Here is a 23,185-nt window from a genome sequence, read left to right on the forward strand (position 1 = left end):
TTATATCAATACATAACAAAAAGACTGTTGGTAATAAATGCAATGGACACAATTATTTAGAAATAAGGAGTCCATAGACCTGGTTAAGAAACTAAAAGTACATATATATTATTTTTGCAAACTTCAATACTAATTTTTAAGGTAATTGTTAGTTAATGAAACCTATTTTGTTAAGTGGGAAAGGATGGGGTCATTGAAGGGTCAAGAACATTACAAATGAAGTATCATAATATTTGTCGTCATTACTCATTGGAGTACCCTGTTTCCCCCAAAATAAGACCCCCTGATAATAAGCCCAATCGGGCTTTTGAGCTCATGGCAATAAGGCCAAGCGCTTATTTCAGGGTTCAAAAAAATATAAGACAGTCTTATTTTTGGGGAAACATGGTAATTTTATTTATTCTGACTACAGGGTGGTACAGTGCTTTTAAACCAATAGTTTGAACTTGGATGATTTATGCATTTATTTTTCAAATCTTTGGTAAAATAACGAGTTTATCAGGTGAGTAGACAGTGAAACCTTTTTTATTATTAAAGATTCAGCCCAGCAGTTTTCTACTTAATTATTTTGACTTTCCTCTTTTCTCCTTTTATCTCAACTAGATTGTCAGGCAGAATTAAATCATTTTCTTCTCTACTCAGATGCACATTGTTCTTTCAGTTCTGCTTGTCAAGAATATTATTAATCCTTTTTTATTTTTCAGTACTGACATGTCTAGTTGTGCAGGCAGGATAATTCATAGTGAGTATTATGGCTGCACTTTTATGTTAGCATTCAAATGAGTCCATTGTCCAAATCAAATTACAGTATAATATTGTGGGTTGACTCTCTAATACATTTACTTCTTACTATTCCTCAGCATGAAAAATAACTTGAGGTTTTTAAACTTATCCTAAAATCACCTCACAGGAGTTGATTCATCTTTCAGTTAAAACTTGTGTAGGAATGCATGATAGAATGCCCCAACTTTGACCTCTGTCCTTTGGAAAGTAATCTTTCTGACTGCTCTGGACAATCGTCTATGTTTCCTTCATCTCCAAACTTTGGCTGATTCTGAACAAAATAACAGAATAAAAGAGTTGGAAAGGACCTTGGAGATCTAGTCCCATGATGGTGAACCTATGGCATATGTGCCAGAGATGGCAATCAGTGCCCTCTCTGTGGGTATGTGAGCCATCACCCCAGTTCAGCTCTGCTGCACATGTGTATGTGCCTCCCGCCAGCCAACTTGTCTTCAGGTCTCTGTTGCGCATGCACGGGTGACGGGGGGCATGCAGGGGGCATTCGTGCATGCACGGGGGGAGGGATGCATGCATGAGGCCCGTACACACATTGCATTTTGGGGGTTCGGGCGTGCACGCATTCACACATGCATATATGCGCTTTGGGCACTCAGTCCAGAAAGGGTTAGCCATCACTGTATCTAGTCCAACCTCCTGCTCAAGCAGGAAACCCTGTACCATTTCAGACAAATTGTTATCCAATCTCTTCTTAAAAATCTCCAGTGTTGGACCATCCACAATTTCTGGAGGCAAGTCGTTCCACTGATTAATTGTCCTAACTGTCAGGAAATTTCTCTTTAGTTCTAGGTTAATTTTCTCCTTGATTAGTTTCCATGCATTGCTTCTTGTCCTGCCTTCAGGTGCTTTGGATAATAGGTCGACTCTGAATGAAGGACTTTTTCCATTTAAGTAGGATCAAGTGGATACTTCTTGCTGAAAGAAGGTGGTGAGGAAATATTTTTCCTGAAGACCAAAAAGGAGCATGATTTCTGAGAGGCTACTGCAATGTACTGGTGCTACTATAGAGAAACAGTGCTTTCTAAGTTAAAGTCCTCCCCCATCTCTCAAAAAAGACAGCAAGTAGTTTCTGCCTGAAAGATCTAATGGGCAGGCAAATTCCATTGGAAGAAGGTGGTATTGCCCATGTCCAGATGCCTATATAGATAGGTCGATAGATTGATAAATTGATTGATATCTCAACTTTTCTAGTATCTTCAGTAACTTTCCCAAACTTTGCTGGCTCCAATATAAAGTCAGAAAATAAAAAGAAATTGCCTCTTTCATTTGATGTGCTTCTAATAATTTATTAAGTGTTTACAATTCTTATGTTAAAATTCAAAGTGTTTTTACAAGTTTTGAAATAAAAAATATTGAAGTCAGTGAGATTACTCCCAGTATCTACATCTAAGAGTGTAATCATCCTGAAAACAGTGAGACTTTTAAAATCATTTGTTTTGAATTTCTATGTTAGTTTCTAATGGAAAAATAGGATACTGTGAACACTTCCCTAGGGAAATGTTGATGTGTATTTTCACAATGAGCTCTTGTACGTCAAAAATTTGTCATAATAAAATGCCTCCTGCATTTTTGTTTTGTTCTATGTGTTTACTGCTTTCTTATAAGAAAGACGCAAAGAAACTAATTCCATCTCAAATACTGGCATGTTTTATGGGGGCTACTTTATGTGCCATCTCCTTAATATAATAATAAATAGAGTCAAGCTTTTTATCTGCTCTAGCTATGTTCAGTTCTGAAATATTAATAGAAATGCTAACCTTCAGTTGCAGAAATTCCCAGGCTAACCAAACAAGAGACAAGGATGACATTAAATTCAAAGTAATTTTAAAGCAAAAAACTAGAAATATTATACTATACACTAGATTAAAACCAAACTAAAAAGTACTCATTAGGTCCTTGATCATAAATCAAATTTAGGGCCATGTACATTTCCTGGCCTTGCACAAATGCCAAGACAATTATTAAGTAATAGCAAACTTGGAGAGAACCTGCTGAATTGTCAGATGTGAACAATCAGCTGCACATATGAAGAGTTCAATTAACTACTTTATTGTTCATGCCTAGAATAAATGAATCTTCTCAGACTGGTAGTTTGCACCTGGGCCAGACTAGATAAAGTTCAACAGCATACCGGGTGGGGTGGGGTGGGGGTGGGGAACTGGACTTTGCCTTGTGCTTATGTAGGGATTCTAGACAAATTCCCTGTCTCTTTCCAATATGAATACTGTAGGGCTATAATAGCTGGGCAAAATTATAGTAAGAAAATGATTATTTAACAAAAATCAGAATACAATAGAATTATATTGTATAAAATTTAATTTGAATATATCACAGACTACTTTGCTATAATTTTATCCAACCACACTTTTATCCAAGAAGTTCAAAGCCATTTTCTAACTTTAAATTGTAAGTTAGGATCAGAACTTCATTTTTGTGTGGATTTGAACCTAGATTTGTAATACTATATCCAAATCCAGTATTACTGCATTGAAATCACCATAGTTTCAATAAAGAAATAACAATTATGCCACTTTGTAAAGAAAATAATTCCTTGCCTTTGTCTCCAGTTTTAGATTTTCGTTTAATAATATTACAGGAACTTATTTGAACTTTTTGTTTGCTGCTATCTGGAGTTTGTTTTTATTGTTTTATAATTCCTTATTCTGAGACAGAGACATTTTCTACACCTTTTAGGTTTGCGAAGAGGACATGTTGCATTTTTCAGTATTAAAAATAGAACTCCATTCAGCAATACTCTCAGAAAAATAGCCATATGGATGTAGAGATGTAGTTAGATACAAATACCAGGATAATTGAAGAAATTATTCTGGAAACATTAGTGTGAATGTTCAAAAACCTGGGGGAAGTCCTAAAGATCAAAAAATCTTGATTACTCAAGCACTTATATGCTGAAACATAATGATGTAATAGGCATTGTAAATTTTTGTTGTTCTCTGAAAGTCTTTGAAGCTCCTTCAGTCATATTACTGAGATTTCCTGGCACTTTTATTTCAGCTCATTATTGTGTATCCATTTAGGGATTTTAGTCAAGGTATTTTGGGGATAAGATATGATGCTAAGATGCTGTGGCCCTGTCATCTGCAGTCTTCTAATGTCCTGGATATATTTTATTTTTTATTATATAGTATTTATTCCATATATATTCCATAATTACAGAAGCTGCTTTTATCTTTGTTCATTTTGTCACATTTGTGAGAACAATTGAAATCTTTTTAATCAACCAAGAACAGAAAAAGGTGATGGAAAAACATGAAAATGGATGGTAATAACAGAACACTCATTTTCCTAGTATTTCCAAAGCCTCTGCTATCGTTTTCTGATTATCCAATTCTGTCTAATGGAGTGGGAAGAGGACATGAGTAGCCTCAGAACTGAATAATTTACTTTTTACCTCACAGTGAGTCAAACTGAGGTAAATATTAAAATACTTATTGAAGTGTCTGTTTTCCTACTTACATGTCTGATTTCGGCTACTATAAAAATAGTTTGTTCTGTGTCAGTAATTTAACAATACATCTTTGTTGTACCCTGTTCAGTTTCATCACTGGTAAAATGCTTCAAATGGATAATGATACCTGTGAAAGGTCTTAACAGTGACTCAATTCCGAACCCTCCAATACTGAATTCATCTTTATGTCCCACAACTATGGACTAAAAAGTGAAAAGGACAAATTAATAGAGAGAACATATTATTCCAATTCCTTATTCAATATTGGAATTCTAAAGCAAAGTTACTGTAAATAGTTTTGGGTTCGACTGTGGATGTTTTTTTGTGGCAGGCCTGAAAATATCCTAAAAAGAATAATTCATCATAATGATTGCCTATTATGAATCACTATGGATATAGCTTCTGTACTTAAGACTACTTGCTATTTTGGATCACTTGATTTCCCAATATATTCTAATGTTCCCATCTTTGATTTAGTTCAAACACTGCTCTAAGCCAGTATTTCTTTAACTATGGTTTACTGAATAATTTTCAATTGGATTTATATAACACACTGCAGTAAGGCTTAAACCATAATGGTTTTAGGCATATGTTATCTAGGTCATAAACCATTAGGAAAATCTGATGAATGAAACTAGTCTCTAAGAAACAAGCTGCAGTTTGATTGTGAGAGAAGCATGATAAAAAAAACAGGTAGTCCTCGATTTATGACCACAACCGAGTCCAAAATTTTTGTTGTGAAGCAAGACTGGTGAATTTTGCCCCATTTTATGACCCTTCTTGCCATAGTTGTTAATAACAGGGTTATTAAGTGAATCTGCCTTTTCCATTGACTGTCAGAAGGTTGCAAAAGATGATCATACTACAACTGTCATAAATACAAGCCAGTTGCCAAGCATCCAAATTTGAATCACATGACCATGCAACGGTTATAAGTCACTTTTTTCAGTACTGTTGTAATTTCACATAGTCATTAAACAAATGGTTGTAAGTCAAGAACTACCTGTAGTACAGTCCTAAGTCTAGAAGATAAGGTTGTACTTTAGAGATGGGAGTCTGTAATATTAATCCAATAAGTAGTGCACTCAAATAGAAATACTGTAAAGGAAGTGGGCTTGAAACATGCTGGGAGAAGTGTAGAAATGTATGCACAGATCATCTTTAGTTATTTTTCTTCCCACAATACTAATGGTATTTTGCTAATATGAGGCACTATGAATTTATATGTTAAACTATCAGAAGATAAACTGCTTTAAAAGTTTCAGCTATGGATTTTAGTGCTAAAATCTAAGCTGGTCTTTTGTGTTTATTATGTATATTATGTTTAAAAGCATCATCATAACTCAATTGAAATGACCACTGCTGCATAGAAAGCTCTTAAATTTTATTCATGCTTCAGACTATAATAGGATCCTATTACTGAATTAGAACTTTGCATTTATATGACAGACTATTTTTTTATTTCTGCAATTTTAAATTGGTGAATGGAATCTTTCTGCATCATACATTCCTAAATTGTATTCTACTCCGAAAATAAAGTTAAATCTCGATACTAATCTTTCAAAAGTGACATAGTTAACCTGCACATACATACATATATATATAGGAAAGGACTAGAATTATGAAGACCATTTTAATTTTAAGTTAGAATTTAATCAGAATAAAAAGACAATATAATAAATTCCATGACACTAATATATTGCCTTTCTTTATACCAACACCTCCAAACTCTAAACTAAAGGTCTTTTTATCCAGACTGTTTCTATACGAGGTCATGGAAAGTTTGGGATTATGTTGTATATTGTACATGGTTAATATGTGTTCATATGCTAACATTTAGCCCAGTGATGGGTTTCAAATTTTTTTACTACCGGTTCTGTGGGCGTGGCTTGGTGGGTGTGGTGTGGCTTGGGTGTGGCCTGGTGGCCATGGCAGGGGAAGGATACTGTAAAATCTCCATTCCCACCCCACTCCAGGGGAAGGTTACTACAAAATCCCTATTTCCTCCCAATCAGCTGGGATTTGGCAGGTAGAGAATAGATGGGGGTGGGGCGAGTCAGAATTTTTACTACCGGTTCTCTAAGCTACTCAAAATTTCCGCTACCGGTTCTCCAGAACTGGTCAGAACCTGCTGAAGCCCACCTCTGATTTAGCCATTTTCACTTGTGTGTTACACTTTAACCAACATTTATGATCTGTATTATCAAAACCACCTATGCCCATAATTTTGTCTTTCCAGAATCCAAGATTTACAGTCTGCAATAAACTTTGTTACAAATCCTGGTTTCCTGCAATCCAATTTATATGGGTTTCTTTGATATAATTAACTCTGGCAGATACAGTATTGTTCACTATTGATTGTAAACATTTAGACATATTTATGATTTTGGCATTTTAAATATCAGCATATATCTGAAAAAACTAAAAACAATTTGAAACTATTCAAAATTCAGTTAATATTAATTAGAAAGCCTTAAGGAGTGGATGGGCATCAGGGCTGGAGAGCTTCACAATTGGTAATTATCCCTGTGCTTTTTTGTGTGTACTGTATTGTATTCAATTATTTCCCTTAAATACAAGACATTGACTTCTAGTCAAATGAATCTTTCCTCTTAAGTTTTCTCCAGGGATTCACCACTGAAACTGCAGGCTTCTAAGGAAAAAAGTTGTAAAGTGACCAATATTTATAATGTGTTGAGTTTGTCACCCAACACAGTGTAATCTAGACCTTAATTTTGTACATAAGGTAGTTTGTATACCAACCAAGGGTTTATTTGGCACAAAGTTGATAATATAAAATATTTGTATAATTATACAAATTGTAATGTTTTGCTATTTAGTTGTAACTTGTTTCAACACATGTAATGATGCATTCCATTGAGCTGGATCTCTAGAATACATTTTCTCTAAATAGAAATATCAACACTTTGAAACTACTTTTAATATCTAAGTGAGAGTTTCCATCTTTTGCAAAGTAAATATATTTGTTACAGCACTACTCCTTGGAAAACTAATTGATGTCCACTGTTTATTATAAAGCGTCGAAATACCAAAAGTGGGGCTGACAGATATATTTATAAATTACAAAATATGTTTTGTGCCTTGTTAAGCCGGACGCAATTCACAAATCAATCTCTTAGAGTAAGACATTTCTCCCGCCTTCCGGCTCTTCGCGGTTGACGAGCCACGTGCTGGTGCAGACTAGACGAATTGGAATGCCAACGGCCGGTCGCGTGCTTGCTCTACGGAGACGCTGAGACTCGCCCATTGGCGTGGCATGGCGTGGCGCGCGGTTTTGAAAAGACCCCCTCCCCCCGCTCGCGTTACTTCAACGGTTCTCCCGCTGGAAAGAAGCTCTTGAAAAGCGATACCTGAGGGTGGGGGGGGGAGAGAGAAAGGGAGTGGGTAGCGTGTGCGTGATAGGGAGGTTTACGGGTTTCTGAAGTCGTTATTTGGCGGGAAATGCAAACTGTGGCGTCGTATGAATCTCCCGCTTTCTTGAGGGTGTGAAGTGACGTATGCAGTGCATGGTAGCATGAATTCCTTAAACTTGAGCCTTGCTGTCACCGGCGCCTTTGCCGACGTTATTTCTCCGCGCTATGAAAATCAGCATGATGATGGTAACGACGCGGAAAATCGGTTTCATGGCAAATTTCACATCATCCATAAGGACAGACCGATAATTCTGTTGGTAATGTGTGTGAGCTGCGCCTTGGGAGGTAGGAAGTCGGAGGTTTTCTCTTGGCTTTTGACTAAGCGCCCAGAAATATCCTTTAAACATGGCCTTGGGCGCTCCGGATCCTAAAAAGCAATAACTGAATCTTTGGCTTGGATGTACATTGTTACAATATGGGTTACTTATGGTTATTGAACAATCCACATTAATGAATGGTCACTGGATAAAATACATCAATAGTCACACAAAATGTCTTCAGATATTTAGAAATTGCAACACTCAGGGATTGAACAAAGCATTAGGCAAAATCAAATGAGCCAAATTAAGGCTTAATGGGATAGTATGCCAATATAGTCTTCTAGTGGATGGGTGTTCTATTTTAGATTTCTGATGTAGATGTGTGTGGCCCTAAATGCAGTCTGAAACCAGAAAGATTATTTAAAAATAGTATTACATCACAATGTGTAATTGACAGCTGTGTTGTACATCCATCTATTTTAGACTGTTTTTTCTAAAATGCAAAAAGCTCTTAGAGCAGCTTGCAAATAACTCAAATTTATAGGCTGCTCAACTAGTTGTTTGAGGTGACTGAAGAGCTTACTAAACATTGGGCAAATAAAATAGCAGTATATCCAAATTACAATAACACATATAAAATATATATGTAATGAATTAACAAAGAAAACAAAATAATTAAAATATCCTAAATGGATTAATTGTAAAGTTTTCACCTGATAACAAAAATTTCAAATTCAGCAGGAGATGAGTTTTGTTGGGGAAATGTTAGATAATCAAATGTTAAAGCTGATGAAAGTATATAGTTTGCAAAGCATATTCATGTGATTTATTTAATCTGATTTTCTGGATTCTTGTGATACACAGAAGCAAATTATCCACATTGGATGGATTTATATAACCTTGTGAGTACCTGGATATTAATGCTTCTCTTTTGAAGGTGGAATTTTCTGCCACTTAGAGTAGGCTATATAGGTAGTCCTTGAGTTATAAACACAATTGAGAATTTTGATTACTAAGCAAGGGGGTTGTTAAGAAGTTATGCCCAATTTTACAATCTTTTTTGCCATGGTTGTTAAGCAAATCACTGCAGTTAAGTGAATCTGGCTTTCCCCCATGATTGCTTGTCAGAAGCCAGCTAGGAGGGTAGCAAATGATGATCACATGACTCCAGGATATTGCAACTGTCTTAAATACATGCTGGTTGCCAAGTGCTCAAATTTTGATTGCATGATCATGTGACTGCTGTGACAGTTATCACTTTTTTGACTGCCACTGTAACGTTGAACAGTCACAAAATGAATGGTGGTGAGTCAGACTACCTGCACTGAATTAAAGTAAAGATATGGCTATATAATGCAGTTGTCAGTTAAACATTGCAATTTAATCCCATTAAAAAAATCTGGTTTCAGACCACATTTAGGACATACGGGTAGTCTCTTCCATAGAAAGCTGTACTTTGTTCTTTAAATTCCATGTTTGGTCAAGCTAGTGGGCAAATACTCTGATGTTACAACTTCAGTACCTCTCAGATGAAATGCATTATCTTGATTCCCTTCAGTCTGGATTTAGAACTTGTTTTGATATGAAGACAAATCATGCTGCTGAATAATTTATAGGAAAAAGATGGGTAATAAGCCCCCCCCATTCCTGTTTCTCTGCAGCTTTTGTGACTGTTAATCAAGGCTGTGCAAATCCTTTGAAGGAAGTGTTCTTGAATGCATATATTTTTCCCGATGTTAGCGTAATAGACTTATTAGTTTTGCATTCCTGCTTAAATACCCTGAATTGCCTTCTTCAATTTTATGATCTACTTCATAAATATGTGGATTTATTTCTTATTTTCAAACATTGACTACCATATTGTGTTATACAGATTGTTAACAATTTAAAATGAAGAAAAAAATGGTTTTCCTCCCTTGTTTTGCTCCTGCCTCATATTTTTTGCCTAAATGTCAATAATAAGGTAAAAATTGTGTTAGGAATGGGGGAGATCCATGTTCACACTTGGATTAGTTGAAATATCAGTTGTCTATAGCATCTTTTCCAACTAAAACATTTTATTAAAAGGATATATTTTTGTGGACTGCAGCTCATTTCATTAGATGTACAGAGTGCCTGAATTTATGTAGGATTTAAATGGTGGGTTATGGAGATGCAGGTTGCATGTCAGACACATTATTTATGAATTAATAATTGTAATATGTTAAAACCCAATGTGTTTATTAAGATCATTTATGATTGCCTGTAACTTTTAATACGTAAGTAAGTTCAGCAATCTCTGGCTGAATTGTGTTATTCTCATATGTCTTTTAATAAGATTTGCTAATTGAAAAATGTTACTATCGTGTTGTTTTTTGCCATCATAAACTATTATGCCCTCTATAGGGTCTTGGATTAGTCACTGTCATTATTCATTAGCATACATTAGCATTAGTGATGATAAATGTAGGGGCTAGTAAATTGTGCAGAAAATTGCAATAAAATAACACTTTGCACAAGGTGACAATCATATGATGCCATCTCTATTTGTGTCCTGGTGTAATTGCACAATGTCATAATGCATATTTTATCATTAGCTTCCCTTCACCACCTCTTTGGATGACCAAAAGAGAGGTAGGGAGAACCACATGTGCTGTCTTTTATTACTTGAAAGAAAGATAGAGTATAAATGCTGTGGTTAACATAGCAATTTATTGCTTTAGTGGAACAGTTTAATGTACATTTTGCTCTTCTGATACATGAATCTATTCACAACTGTCAACCAAATTATATTGCCTTTCTATTAAAATTGATGTTAACATTTTGTAAATTATGATTTTACAAAGCACTTCTTAGAACACTGAAACTTAGTATTAGAGTGGTCTGGCCTTTCGGATGTCAGTTTTTCAAAAATCTCTATTTGTAGTACATTATACCAATGAAACGGGGGTTTGGAGCTTCAGATGTAATTAGGATAATATTTGTAGAGTGTTAGTACAGTCACTGTGTAATTGCAATCACTCAATTTGACAGCATGCAAAGTGTAAAACAACCTGATTTGTAGAGTAATAAAATGCAACTTTCTCCATGAAGAATTGCAGTATTTCCACATTTCAGCAAAATTAATAAAAAAATATAGAACATAGTTTACTAATGATTGCAGCTACAGTGTATAAGCATGCTATTTTAAAAATTAATGTAGCAGATGTCTTCATTTTCTAGGCAAACTTTTTAAAAATAGACTTTCAGTACAGTTGATAGAGTGATTATGTACCATCAGAACAATGTTGACTCTTTGTGACCAGATGGATAAATTATTTTCCATGACGATCGGTCCCTAACCTGATCTTTCAGGATTTCACGATTCATTGTGTGAATTCAGCCCTTATGGGTTGTTAAATAATATGTTAAATAATGTGTATAGTGAATCTCTTGTGCTTTATGCAGCAAACTATTTAATCCATTGCTTAATGTAATGAGTAAATACATTCTGTGAAGATAACCCCTTTAATTATCTTTTAGCATGCTGAATGAATTATAATTTATGATGTAATGCAGTATGTGAACCAGCCTTATAATAGGCAGGGTGCTTCCATATGTGGAGAGCCTGTTCGATGTACAGTAATTATACCATGACTTTGTTCTATAATGGCACACCAAATATGCTAACAATGGATTTTTAATGGCTCATTTAAAGAACTCAACAGGTTCCTGTAGTCCACGATTTACAATAGGTTTCTTAGCGACTATTTGAAATTATGATGGAACACCACCACCCCTGCCAAATGAACATACGACCCAGTTTTAAAGTTAAAACTTCTGCTGATCAGTTATAGGCTCCCTTGCATGGCTGAGTAGTTGACTTGAGAGCAGGCCAAGACCTGGAATGACCTTGAGGGAAAGGGAGAGGAGCACTGGGTGCCTTCGGTAGGAGAAGCCTTGGGAAGCCCAGGGCATGCATGCATGCAGCATGGGCCTGTGCTGCCTGTGCCTCCAAAGGCCTCTTCCACCTGAGGCATCCTTTGCTCCAATTAATGACCAGCACTTTCGTTTAATGATTGCATTGGGGAAAGTAGGATTGGGGAGGTTGTTAAGTGAGATGCTTCACAATGGCTGTCGCAACATGTGACTATAATGGGCAGACTCCATTAAGATCATAAATCAAAGACTACTTGTTATAATAATAATTAGACTACTTGTATTAGAATAATATGGCCATAGGGGAAAATTTGGCAAAATATGAAAAAATATTGTTTTCATATTTATTTTTCAAAAAGTCAATTTAAATTTTTGCTTGTCAGCTATTGCTGTATTGAGAAACTTCTGAAAAATTTTAATACATGCCATATATTCATATTAGCCTTTTTCTTTATTTGTCATAAACAGAATTCAGAATTCTTGATTGTTTTACTTCTAGGCTTACTAGTTATTATGTTTTAGTATATCAAATATAGTTATTTATTCACAAACATAAAATAAGAGCAGTAGTTTAGCTTTCTAAGTAGAAATACAGTTTGCTTACAACATGAAAAATATTTTTTCTTCATCTCCTATCCTGTATCATGATTCTATAAGAAAAAGAAATGAATTAGTTTTTTTTTAAAAAATAGAGATTTTATAAACAGAAAAATAAGAGATATAACTTATACTTTGATTCTGTGACTGAAGTGTAGTAATATTTCTGAAGATAAAATTCATCTGTGGTGTTATACCTGTGCTAATCAACTGCAATACACCCTGTTTCTTTTTGGATCTATTTCAGAGAGCTTTAAAATGTTTCCTGATTCAGGAACCAAGTAACTGATTTTTTATATGCTATTCAGATTATCATCAGATTAGTTTCCATTGCCATGTGAGGTGAAATGGGTAAACACTCAAGAGTTTATCTTGGTGATAGTATCTTTATTGTACAAGACTTTCTGATTCATTGGGCACAAAGCAAAAACTTTTCCAAACTGTTGCTTTTGTTCTTATTTTATTTCATTGTAGCTTAGACTAGATTAATGCTTCTTTGATATCATTTAATTAACTGCAGTAATTACATGTTTGTTACTTCAAATAGCTCAGAAAGGTTAAAATTTATTTGAATGTTGCATATAAATTATTGCTGATTCAAAAATGCTATTCTCATTTAAAACATATACTGCTTTAAGATTCAGCACAAAATTACATATTTAATGGTAATATTTTCTTTCAGCCTTATTACGAACTATTTTGAAGGAAACAAAAATCCCTATTCTTGTAATTATATTCCTGGTTGGACTTATCCTTGGAATAGTAGCCCATTTTTCACAAAAGGTAAAGTATTAAAATAGTAGTATATAGAGAAGTAGGGAATATATCTTATTGCAGTTTATAAATAGGCATTGTAGATTAATCTATATTAGGCTGGGATGGCAAAAGGATAAAGGAAATTTGGTCTCCTCTTCTAAGAAATCCATTGGGTTCCTACTCCCAGAAGATATTGGAAACTATTCCTGTGAATCCATTGTTCTAGAACAGCGGTATCAAACTCAAGGCCTGTGGGCCAGATCCAGCCCATGGGATGTTTAGATCTGGCCCGCGGGGCTGCCCTGGAAATAGCAAAGGACCAGCCCGCGATGCCTCTGCCAGCCAAAATGGAGCTCGGTTCCTCAAGCTCCATTTTTGCTGACAGAGTGCTGCAGGAGGCCACCATGGCTGAAAACAGGCCTGGGGGCACACACCGTCCCCCCCCCACTTGGCTTTCGCTGGCAGAGGGCTAGCAAAACAAACTAAAAGCAAAACAACAAAAAGAAATGTTTCCCCCTTTGCATTTGAGCATCCAAGAAGGGACAGGAAAGAAGAAAGGGAAAGAGGAAAGTTAAAGAAAAAGAAGGGAAGATGGGAAGAGAGCAAGGAAAGAAAAATAAATAAAGAGGGAAAGGAAGAAGAAAGGAGAAGAGAGAAGGAAAAAGAAGGGAAGGGAGGAGATTATAATGAGAGGGAGGAAGGGTCTGAGGGAAGTACTGCCTTAGCACTTGGCCACCACTGATGACCCCAACACGAGTGACGTTGAGGTGACCATGCCCACCCTGGCCCCCTGAGGTCAAACATAACCCTGATGCGGCCCTCAATGAAATCAAGTTTGACACCCCTATTCTAGAATCTTTATGGGTTCAATGGATTTAAGACATAGTCTCAACACTGTGTTAATGAAATTGATTTAAAGAAACCAAGTGCTGTAGGATTGGTTAAGTTTATCGAATTTCATTTATTATAGGAACTTTAGATTTAAATTATTGATTATATTTGAATAACTGGGAAAAATTATTTCCTATCTGATGAAAAAATATACCCTGGGATAATAGGATTTATTAAAAAAATATAAGGACTTAGAATGGCTAGTATATTTTTATCATCTGATCTGTCATTTATTCCTGTTGATCTTTGGAGAAAATTTGTTTTCCTGATGTTGGCATGGTAACTTTCCCAACTTCCAAAAGAACATAGGAAGCTACGGTAAAGTGAGTGTTTGGTTACCCTCTCCTACACTAATACACTTGCCTTAGAATTCATAACACATGTTCTTCAGTCTTAGTAATATTAATTGCAAAAGTTTACACGAATATATTAGGAAATAGGTGTGTTGATGGGGGAGGAGGCTTTAGTGATTGATAAATAAGGGTACCTCCCCCAACTTAAAGGTCAGTACTGTTGAAACTCTTTCTATTTATCCAGTTTCCTATGTACTAGTTATCAACCCTGAATTAATATATAATGCAGCTATTTATGTGATATGGTTTATGGAATAATATGTAGTGAGGTATTATCATTATTTCTAAATATATGAGTCAGTAAAATGATAATCAAATATGAATAAAAAAATTACTTATATGTAAGATGTATATATTTTGGCTTTAGCAGTAATCACAGGGCTAGTATGGTGGACAAAACAGAACAAGGTTTATTAAATCATCTAGACTAGAGGAGTCAGTGCAAGCAGACTTTAACCCTATAACAGTTTCACTTCTCCACTAATACGGTCCCTCCCTCCCAGTCCTCGTTTGGAGTCTAAACAGAAATGCCCAGGAATCAGCACTGAATAAATTAAAACCTACTCTGGATCTTTTGAGCCCAAAAATTACAGGATGGGCGTATCATTTTTAATTTGCCAATTTGAGCAGTGATCAGATAATACTAAATTCTTGTTGGGATGGACACAAGTCAAATGGATGCTGTCCAAAATACTGCTAAAAGAATGGTTTGCAAGAAAACAATTTCTGTAAGAAAAGAACATACCTGTTATGCTCTATTCAAATGGCATATTTCCACTCCTGAGGGAGAGAGAGGGAAACCATTTTAAGTTATTTCAGTTTGATTTTTTTAATGAAATATTATTCTAGTAAATATTTTAATTCTGCAAAACATTTCATCTTCTATTTTCTTCTTTTTTCCACTTATCAATTTCATAGATTATTTAATGTATACTACAACATCTAAATTCAACAATAAATAAAACATCTTTAAATATGGGTTAGGATACCGGATTCCTTTTGTTAAAAAGTCTGCACTACCTATATCACACACACCCCTTATTTATAATCTTACTGTTTACATCAGTGGTGAAATTCAAATTTTTTACTACCGGTTCTGTGGGCGTGGCTTGGTGGGCTTGGTGTGGCTTGCTGGGCGTGGCAGGGGAAAGATACTGCAAAATCCCCATTCCCTCCTCACTCCTGCAAGGATATTGCAAAATCTCCATTCCCACCTCACTCTGAGGCCAGTCAGAGGTGGTATTTGCCAGTTCTCAGAACGATCCAAAATTTCCACTACCGGATCTCCAGAACCTGTCAGAATCTGCTGGATTTCACCCCTGGTTTACATGTAATAAAAATGAGCCAGAATGCTTTCCAAAATCCTTATCTGGCTTGAGCTTAAGTGGAATTTGTGCTTTTAGCCATGGCTAAACACTGCAAAGTATTCCCACTCTAGCAGAAATCATGGGAAAAAATTTTTTTTCATGGCACCTCACTCTGACTATTACTTTTAAAATAGTATGTCTCAGCATTTCTTGCACTTGGGTGATATATGTGTTGTAACATTGTGACACTGAAGACACCAGAAGAAAGAGCAGTCATCTGGGCTAGTGAGGCCTCTTGTGTAAAGTAAATTCTTTTTTATTAACAGCAGATACATAGGATTTAGAATGACAATGATAATGATGTAGTATATATAGGTAGTGAAAGGTGGGTGGTCCTAAACCTCCTGTCCCAAATATTGCCTGGTTCAATACACTTTACAAATCTGCCTCCTGATTGGTATAGTAGTTTGAAGTTACTGTTGTCACCAACTTATCTTCCAGGGAGGCACCTCACCTTGAGTTTCCTCTAACCCAGCATTTGAGAAAGAAGTGGATTCCACAAATTATATTTGCCTTTCTGGCAAATTAAAAGGAAGAAAATGACAAAGAATAACAAAAAATAAACTCTGTAACTACCTTTCTTAACAACCCCCCCCACCCCAATATCTTGGGAGATAAAACAATTCCATAAGAGATAATATTTATTTTATCAATATTTATTTTATTAAATTTATATGCTATATTTGAGGTGACTGAGCATCTTAAAACATAATAAAACATGACACAGAGTATGACATTATTCATTGTGAAGATGTAAATTCTATGTCTAATAGTGAAATTTTATTCAGAATATCTGCAGCCTGCCTGGCATATAGGTGACCATCTGAAATACTTTGAACATAATTTGAGTTCTCAACAGTAGTAAAAGTATGTGTCCAAATGCGAAGAATTATTGGGCAGCACCAGGATCCTATCATGTTTTTAATGACATTAGAAATATGCTATAGTTTAGCTTTAGGACTGAGTTTGAAAAAATACTTCTTTCTTTAATTGAAAATAGTGTGGTTTCCTGAGCCTAACTCCATGCTCTGCCAAGGCACATTTTTCATTATCAAACTTTATCCTCCAATATTTATAGCACAAAGTTACTATTAATGAATCAATATGCAGATTATTCATTCATTCAATATTTGAAGCTAGTATATAAAATAATCTTACATTATATAGTACTCTTACAATATCTTTTACTCATTTTATTGTCAGTTGCCTTTTGTGAAAGTTATCGCAAATATAGATCCGATACTTTTTCTTCATTTATTTACACCAATCATAATATTTACAGCAGCATTTGAGATGGATTTATATATATTTCGAAAATCATTTTGGCAGGTAAGTCCAATATGTTTTTACTTTTTTCTTTAGAAACATGATAATCAGTGACTCAACCATTTGCTATTTCTTTTCCTCAAATTTTCTCAAATCCTTCCTGGGATTTATATGGTTTTAGGTGTCTTGAGCCTTTTCTTTCTAGTCAGAGTATAAGACAGTTCATTAATGAGGAGCTGCAGATTCTTCACCTCTAATTTGGATGATGGAAACATCTTACCTCAATAGGAGTAACAGATGAGGCCAGAGTTTTTGTGAGGAAAACAGCATTATTGATTACAAAAAGAGGCAAATTTCAAGGTAGTTATGGCTCCTTCCAGAATTGTGAAAAGATATGGAGAAGAGAAGAGGTTAGAGAAGAGTCCAGGGTAATGTCCAATGGTGCTTCAACATTTGTGAGGAAAAGGAATTGAAATGGAGACTGAAAAGCAAGTTACATCAAAAGAAGGGGGAAGGTAAGACTCCTCTTTGTTAGGATGAATTCAGCAAGAGATTAGTGCTGCGGCAGCCTAGTCGTAAGAATTCTTTGAGTATAAAAACTGATATGTTTTAACGTTGGGTTTTCACCAGGTCTTAGCCTACATTCTTGCAGTTTTCATTGCAGTTCTAAGAACAATTTACAATTGTATTGGTATGCATGCACAAAAGTATTGCAAGTTCTTTTGCACTTTTTCAGCCCTAGTGCTATTATCTCAACAAATAATTGACCATAGTTTCAATTGGGAAAATGTGACAATCCTAGACCAGGCTAAGTCCAAAAATGCAGGGAATTTCTGGAAGCCTGGCACTCTGACAAATCAGCCATTAATAGACACATAGACGTTAACAACATTCATAGACTATACAAAAGAGACAATTTTTCTCAATTGCAGAAAATATGACTTCAGCAACAGAATGGTCAATGCCTGGAATACGCTACCTGACTCTGTGGTTTCATCCCAAAACCCGCCAAATTTTAACCTAAGACTGTCTACTGTTGACCTCACCCTATTCCTAAGAGGTCTGCAAGAGGTGTGCATAAGAGCACCAGCGTGCCTACCATCCCTGTCCTAATGTTTCCTCTATTTGTATCTATTTTATGTATTCAATTCATCCTTATACTTATTACCTAATATGTTCTTGACAAATAAATAAAATAAATAAATTAACCAGCCCAAAAGAGAAAAAGAGTCCAAAACCTCTCCACTAGTAATCAGCATTCAGATCAGCACAGATTAACTCCAAGGTCAACTTCAGACTAACAATTAAGTAAGAAATACCCCAATCAAGAAACTGTCAAAGAGCCATCAGTAAACAGACCAACCAAAGAATCTCCACCCACACAGGCAGATAAGTCACCAGAATATAAACTGATAGCAAACAGCATTTCTCACTAGCATTGATGATGTTACCAAGTTAAAGGTAATGAAATGTCTGCAAGAAAACAAGCAAGCTCAGAGAGCACCAAGGATCCCTCAACAAATAGTTACCCACTTGCTGGTTTAAAGTTATAAATAGGCCTAAAGAAAAAATAAAAAACGGGCCTGTAATTCTGTGAGCAGGAAATGTTGGCTGAATGTTGCAAACTGTTATAATAGTTATCACTTTATCATGCATTACTCTTCTGTTTATTCATAGTCTGGAAATTAATTTTTATGTTAAATAATTTTTATAAATTTCAGCTTGTTATCAGTTCTTGACTAGCTTAAATCAAGTTATTTAGTATCATTCTGTTACTCACAGGGAGACGCAGAGTGGAAGTCTCTGTACAGTATGTTCCTTTGGATTAGCTTCTTGGATTTATTTCATTTCTATCAGTATGAATGGTATTGGAGTGAGTTTAATTCAAGAGCTATTGACTGAAGAGATAAAGTCTCCTGACAGAATCATTGAATGAGGAAATGTAAATACTTGCATCCAAATCTCAGGAGCTGCAAAAATGAACAACTCCGACTAAATATGTTCCATTGAGATTGAAATACAAAATTTCAAAAATGACATTCAGCTCAAACACTAGGAGCACTCTCCCATATCTCATAAATATCTGCTTAGAATTTCTCAACCCTATGGATCAGATTTTGAAATGTAAATAGGGGGCTTTAGGAGAAAAGAATCCAATCTTTTCCTACCTTTTTAACTGGGTTTCTACATCTTTTCATTTTTTTCATTTTATTAGATTTATATTTATTTATTTATTTATTTATTTATTAAATTTTTATACCGCCCCCTCTCCCGAAGGACTCGGGGCGGTGAACAGCCAAAATTAAAACACACAATACAAATATTAAAATGCAATTAAAAACAAAATTAAATTATCTTTGGCTTCTCCAATTTAAAACCCCTTACCCATAAAATACACCCAATTAAAATTTTTAACCCAGTCCGGCTTGCTGAAATAAAAAAGTCTTCAGGGCCCGGCGGAAGGTCCGGAGGTCCGGGATTAGTCGTATCCCTGGGGGTAGCTCATTCCAGAGGGCGGGTGCCCCCACAGAGAAGGCTCTTCCCCGGGGGGTCGCCAGCCAACATTGCCTGACAGATGGCACCCTGAGGAGACCCTCTCTGTGGGAGCGTGTTGGCCGGTGGGAGGTCCCTACTCCCGAAGGACTCAGGGCGGTGAACAGCCAGAAAAATAAAACACACAAACTATAAAATTTAAAAGACAATATAAAAACCCATTAAATAATTTGGCCCAAAACAATTTAAAACACCCCTAATGTTTTAAAACCAATTTTAAAAGTTACAATTAAAAGGGAAGTTAGGCCAGGCCAGCCTGTTGAAATAAATAGGTCTTGAGGGCATGGCGGAAGGTGCGTAAATCCGGGATCCTCTGTATCTCCGGGGGGAGCTCATTCCAGATAGCAGGTGCCCCCACAGAGAAGGCCCCCCCCCGGGGCTGCCAGTCGACACCTTGGCCGACGGCACCCTGAGGAGCCCCTCTCTATGTGAGCGTACTGGCTGATGAGAGGCTACTGGTGGCAGAAGGCGGTCCCGTAAGTACCCTGGTCCTAAGCCATCTTAATACGTTTGGTGCCATCTTTGGAGTTCTCTTTGCACACACGCTTTGCATACGATCACCGCACACATTCTCGCTTCGCTTGCATGCACGCCGAACTTGCACTCCGCGCAAGCACATTAGATTTCTGCCCAGCTGAGGTGTGTCGTGCCTATCAGCTTGGCTAAAAAACGACAAAGGTAGTTATAACGCGGGGGCGGGCGGGCCCAGCTCACAATCATAGAGAACTGGTTCGCTGACGTCACATCATTACCACTACTGGCTCGCCTGAACCAGGCCGAACTGGGAGCAACCCACCACTGAAGCATATCAAAGTGAGAAGCTGTTACATTTTCTTAGCTTCACCTGGCAAGCAGTTCATTGCATTGCATTCCATTGCAATCTCTTTTCCTCCCAAGCCTCAGTTGATAAGTAGTTAAACTGCTAGACAAAAAAATGACTTATTCTACTCAAGGTTCCAATCTAAAACAACTATAAGCATAATATTTGCCAATTTCCATATGATTTGCATTAATTACTGGCATGCTGTACTTTTCTAATTCTACTTCCTAATTTTAAAATTAAAAGTTTACAGAGGTTGATGGCACTTTTCTTTTAGTCAGAATGGAAGGCAGTTCCCTCGCTCCTTTGGCAAGATCTTTCCATTTTTCTTCTAAACTACTCACCTCCATCAAAAACTTTTGTTTGGGGAAGAGTTATAAAAGACTGCTTAAGTCTATTTTATGTGATAATTGGGACATTATTTCACCTACTTCTATATTTGGATCTGGAAGTACTGTATTTTCCGGCGTATAAGACGACTGGGCATATAAGACGACCCCTGAATTTTCCTGTTAAAATATAGGGTTTGGGCTATACTCGCCATATAGGACTACCCCTCTTCTAACGCACACCAAATAAAAATTAAAAAACATCAACTGGCTCACCCACAATGTAAAAGCAACTGTGCTAGATCCAAAATGGCCCCTGCAACAAGCAGGAACCTCACACAGCCACAAAAAGCCCCCCAAAAAACAACTTTCACACTTTACACACACACAACACAACACAACTGGCTCACCCACAATGTAAAAGCAGCTGTGCTAGACCCAAAATGGCCCCTGCAACAAGCAGGAACCTCACACAGCCACAAAAAGCCCAAAAACCCAACTTTCACACTTTACACACACAAAATTCCACATACAGCTTTGTGAGATTTTGTGTGTTTGTGTAGTTAGAGTGAAACACTACAGAAACACACTAAATCTCAGAAAGCTGCACAAATATTATTTTATTTTATTTTATTTTTATTTTTATATGAAAGCTAAATTTAAAACTTCCTAAACTTTAAATGGCTAGGTCTAAAAAAGAACAACTAAAAAAAACCCCAATTAACTATTTTTTTTTAAAGATCCCAAAGGGAAAAAACTTACCCAATAGAACAGGGGTCTCCAACCTTGGCAACTTTAAGACTTGTAGACTTCAATTCCCAGAATTCCTCAGCCAGCTTTGTTTTGCTGGCTGAGGAATTCTGGGAGTTGAAGTCCACAACTCCCTGCCTGCTTGATTGCAGGTAGGGAGTTGCTTGCTGATGGAATGGATTCAGGCAAGCGAAGCAAGGCAAGCGAAGCAAGGCAAGCAGCTAAGGTAAGCAAGCTGGAGGGGGAAAAGTTTTTTCCTTCTCCATGGCTCTGGCGATCCCAGCTGAGTTGCCTGATTAGCAGATTGTCAGAGCTTGGAGTGCCGGAGCCATGTGAAAGGAGAAAAGTTTTTTCCTTCTCCATGGCTCTGGCGATCCCAGCTGCGTTGCCTGATTAGCAGATCGTCAGAGCTTGGATCGCCAGAGCCATTTAAGGCTTGTCAGAGCCTTTCGGGCTGCTCTGCCTGGTTACAGGAGAACGACACCCGGCGTATAAGACAACACCCGACTTTTGAGAAGATTTTCATGTGTTAAAAAGTCGTCTTATACGCTGGAAAATACGGTATTCCTGACTGGGCTTTCTTTCAATGCCCATGTGCCTCTATTAGCTTAGATCAGTGGTGAAATTCAAATATTTTTACCATCGGTTCTGTGGGCATGACTTGGTGCGCATGGTGTGGCTTGATGGGCAAGGCTGGGGAAGGATACTGCAAAATCTCCATTTCCACCCCACTCCAGGGGAAGGATATTGCAAAATCTCCATTCCCACACCACTCTGTAGCCAGCCAAAGGTAGTATTTGCCGGTTCTCCAAACTACTCAAAATACCGGTTCTCCGAATTGCTCAAAATTTCCACTACCAGTTCTCCAGAACCTGTCAGAACCTGCTGGATTTCACCCTTGGTTTAGATCCAGAGACCTTATTGTCCGGCTTTGCAGATAAAATAAAACGTAAACTAGTTCCCATCATTTTGGGATTTTTTAAAAAAGGGAATTTACTTTTTCTCCTTTGACATTAGTGCCACCTTGTGGTTCCACTTTGAAAAAGCACCTTCACAAATAAGGTGAGCCAAAATTTCATCTTCTGGGTAAGTTATTCTCTTAAACTACTCAGCCATAGAAGAAGACAACAAAAGTTCTGCTACACAGTCTTTCAGTCACATTCATCAGAGAAGAGTTAACTACTAAGCAGGAAGTAATCTCTTCAGGTCTTGTTTCAGTAAGGCTTTCTCAGATTTTCTTGTGGGTTTCAAAAACAGCCCTCAGAGGTTCTCAACATAGATACCCAACTTGTCAATTGGGTAGCTGATATCCACCCCCCAATATATTTGTTCAAAGTAACTATGAAAAGTTAGAAAAGAAAAAAAGATAGCCAATTAAGATTGATAGAATCATGGTCAGAGAATATCCTTTTTCTGTTAAATTTCTGAGGCTATATGAATAAAGTGGAGGTAGTTGAATTAATTGGTGACACTTATTAAAAGTGAAGGTAAGTGAAAATGAGTTGGGATTACAGTTCAGATATTATCTGGTGGATTTGGGAGTTAAAAGGTCTTTGTGTCATAAATTTTATCTTTACTTTGGATTGTAGTTCTATTTTTATTGTTTTTAGAAATATTTATCTTTTATAGTTTTATTGCTTTT

The 23,185-nt window shown here is 36.5% G+C and overlaps 1 protein-coding gene across 1 annotated transcript in view; it reads left to right on the forward strand.

Annotated features, from left to right (window-relative positions):
• Window positions 1-7,805: 7,805 nt before the first annotated feature.
• Window positions 7,806-23,185, forward strand: part of LOC139310756 (solute carrier family 9 member C1-like) — a 108,165-nt gene continuing 92,785 nt past the window's right edge. Inside the window, exons 1-3 of the mRNA XM_070934980.1 lie at window positions 7,806-7,989; window positions 13,141-13,241; window positions 17,029-17,154. Of these exons, the coding sequence (XP_070791081.1) occupies window positions 7,806-7,989; window positions 13,141-13,241; window positions 17,029-17,154 (411 nt within the window). The remainder of the gene's footprint in view (window positions 7,990-13,140; window positions 13,242-17,028; window positions 17,155-23,185) is intronic.

This window comes from Pituophis catenifer, unplaced genomic scaffold (genome assembly GCF_029215685.1).
Source record: "Pituophis catenifer annectens isolate HBS135680 unplaced genomic scaffold, rPitCat1.0.hap2 SCAF_1, whole genome shotgun sequence".
In the NCBI taxonomy this organism is placed as follows: domain Eukaryota; kingdom Metazoa; phylum Chordata; class Lepidosauria; order Squamata; family Colubridae; genus Pituophis; species Pituophis catenifer.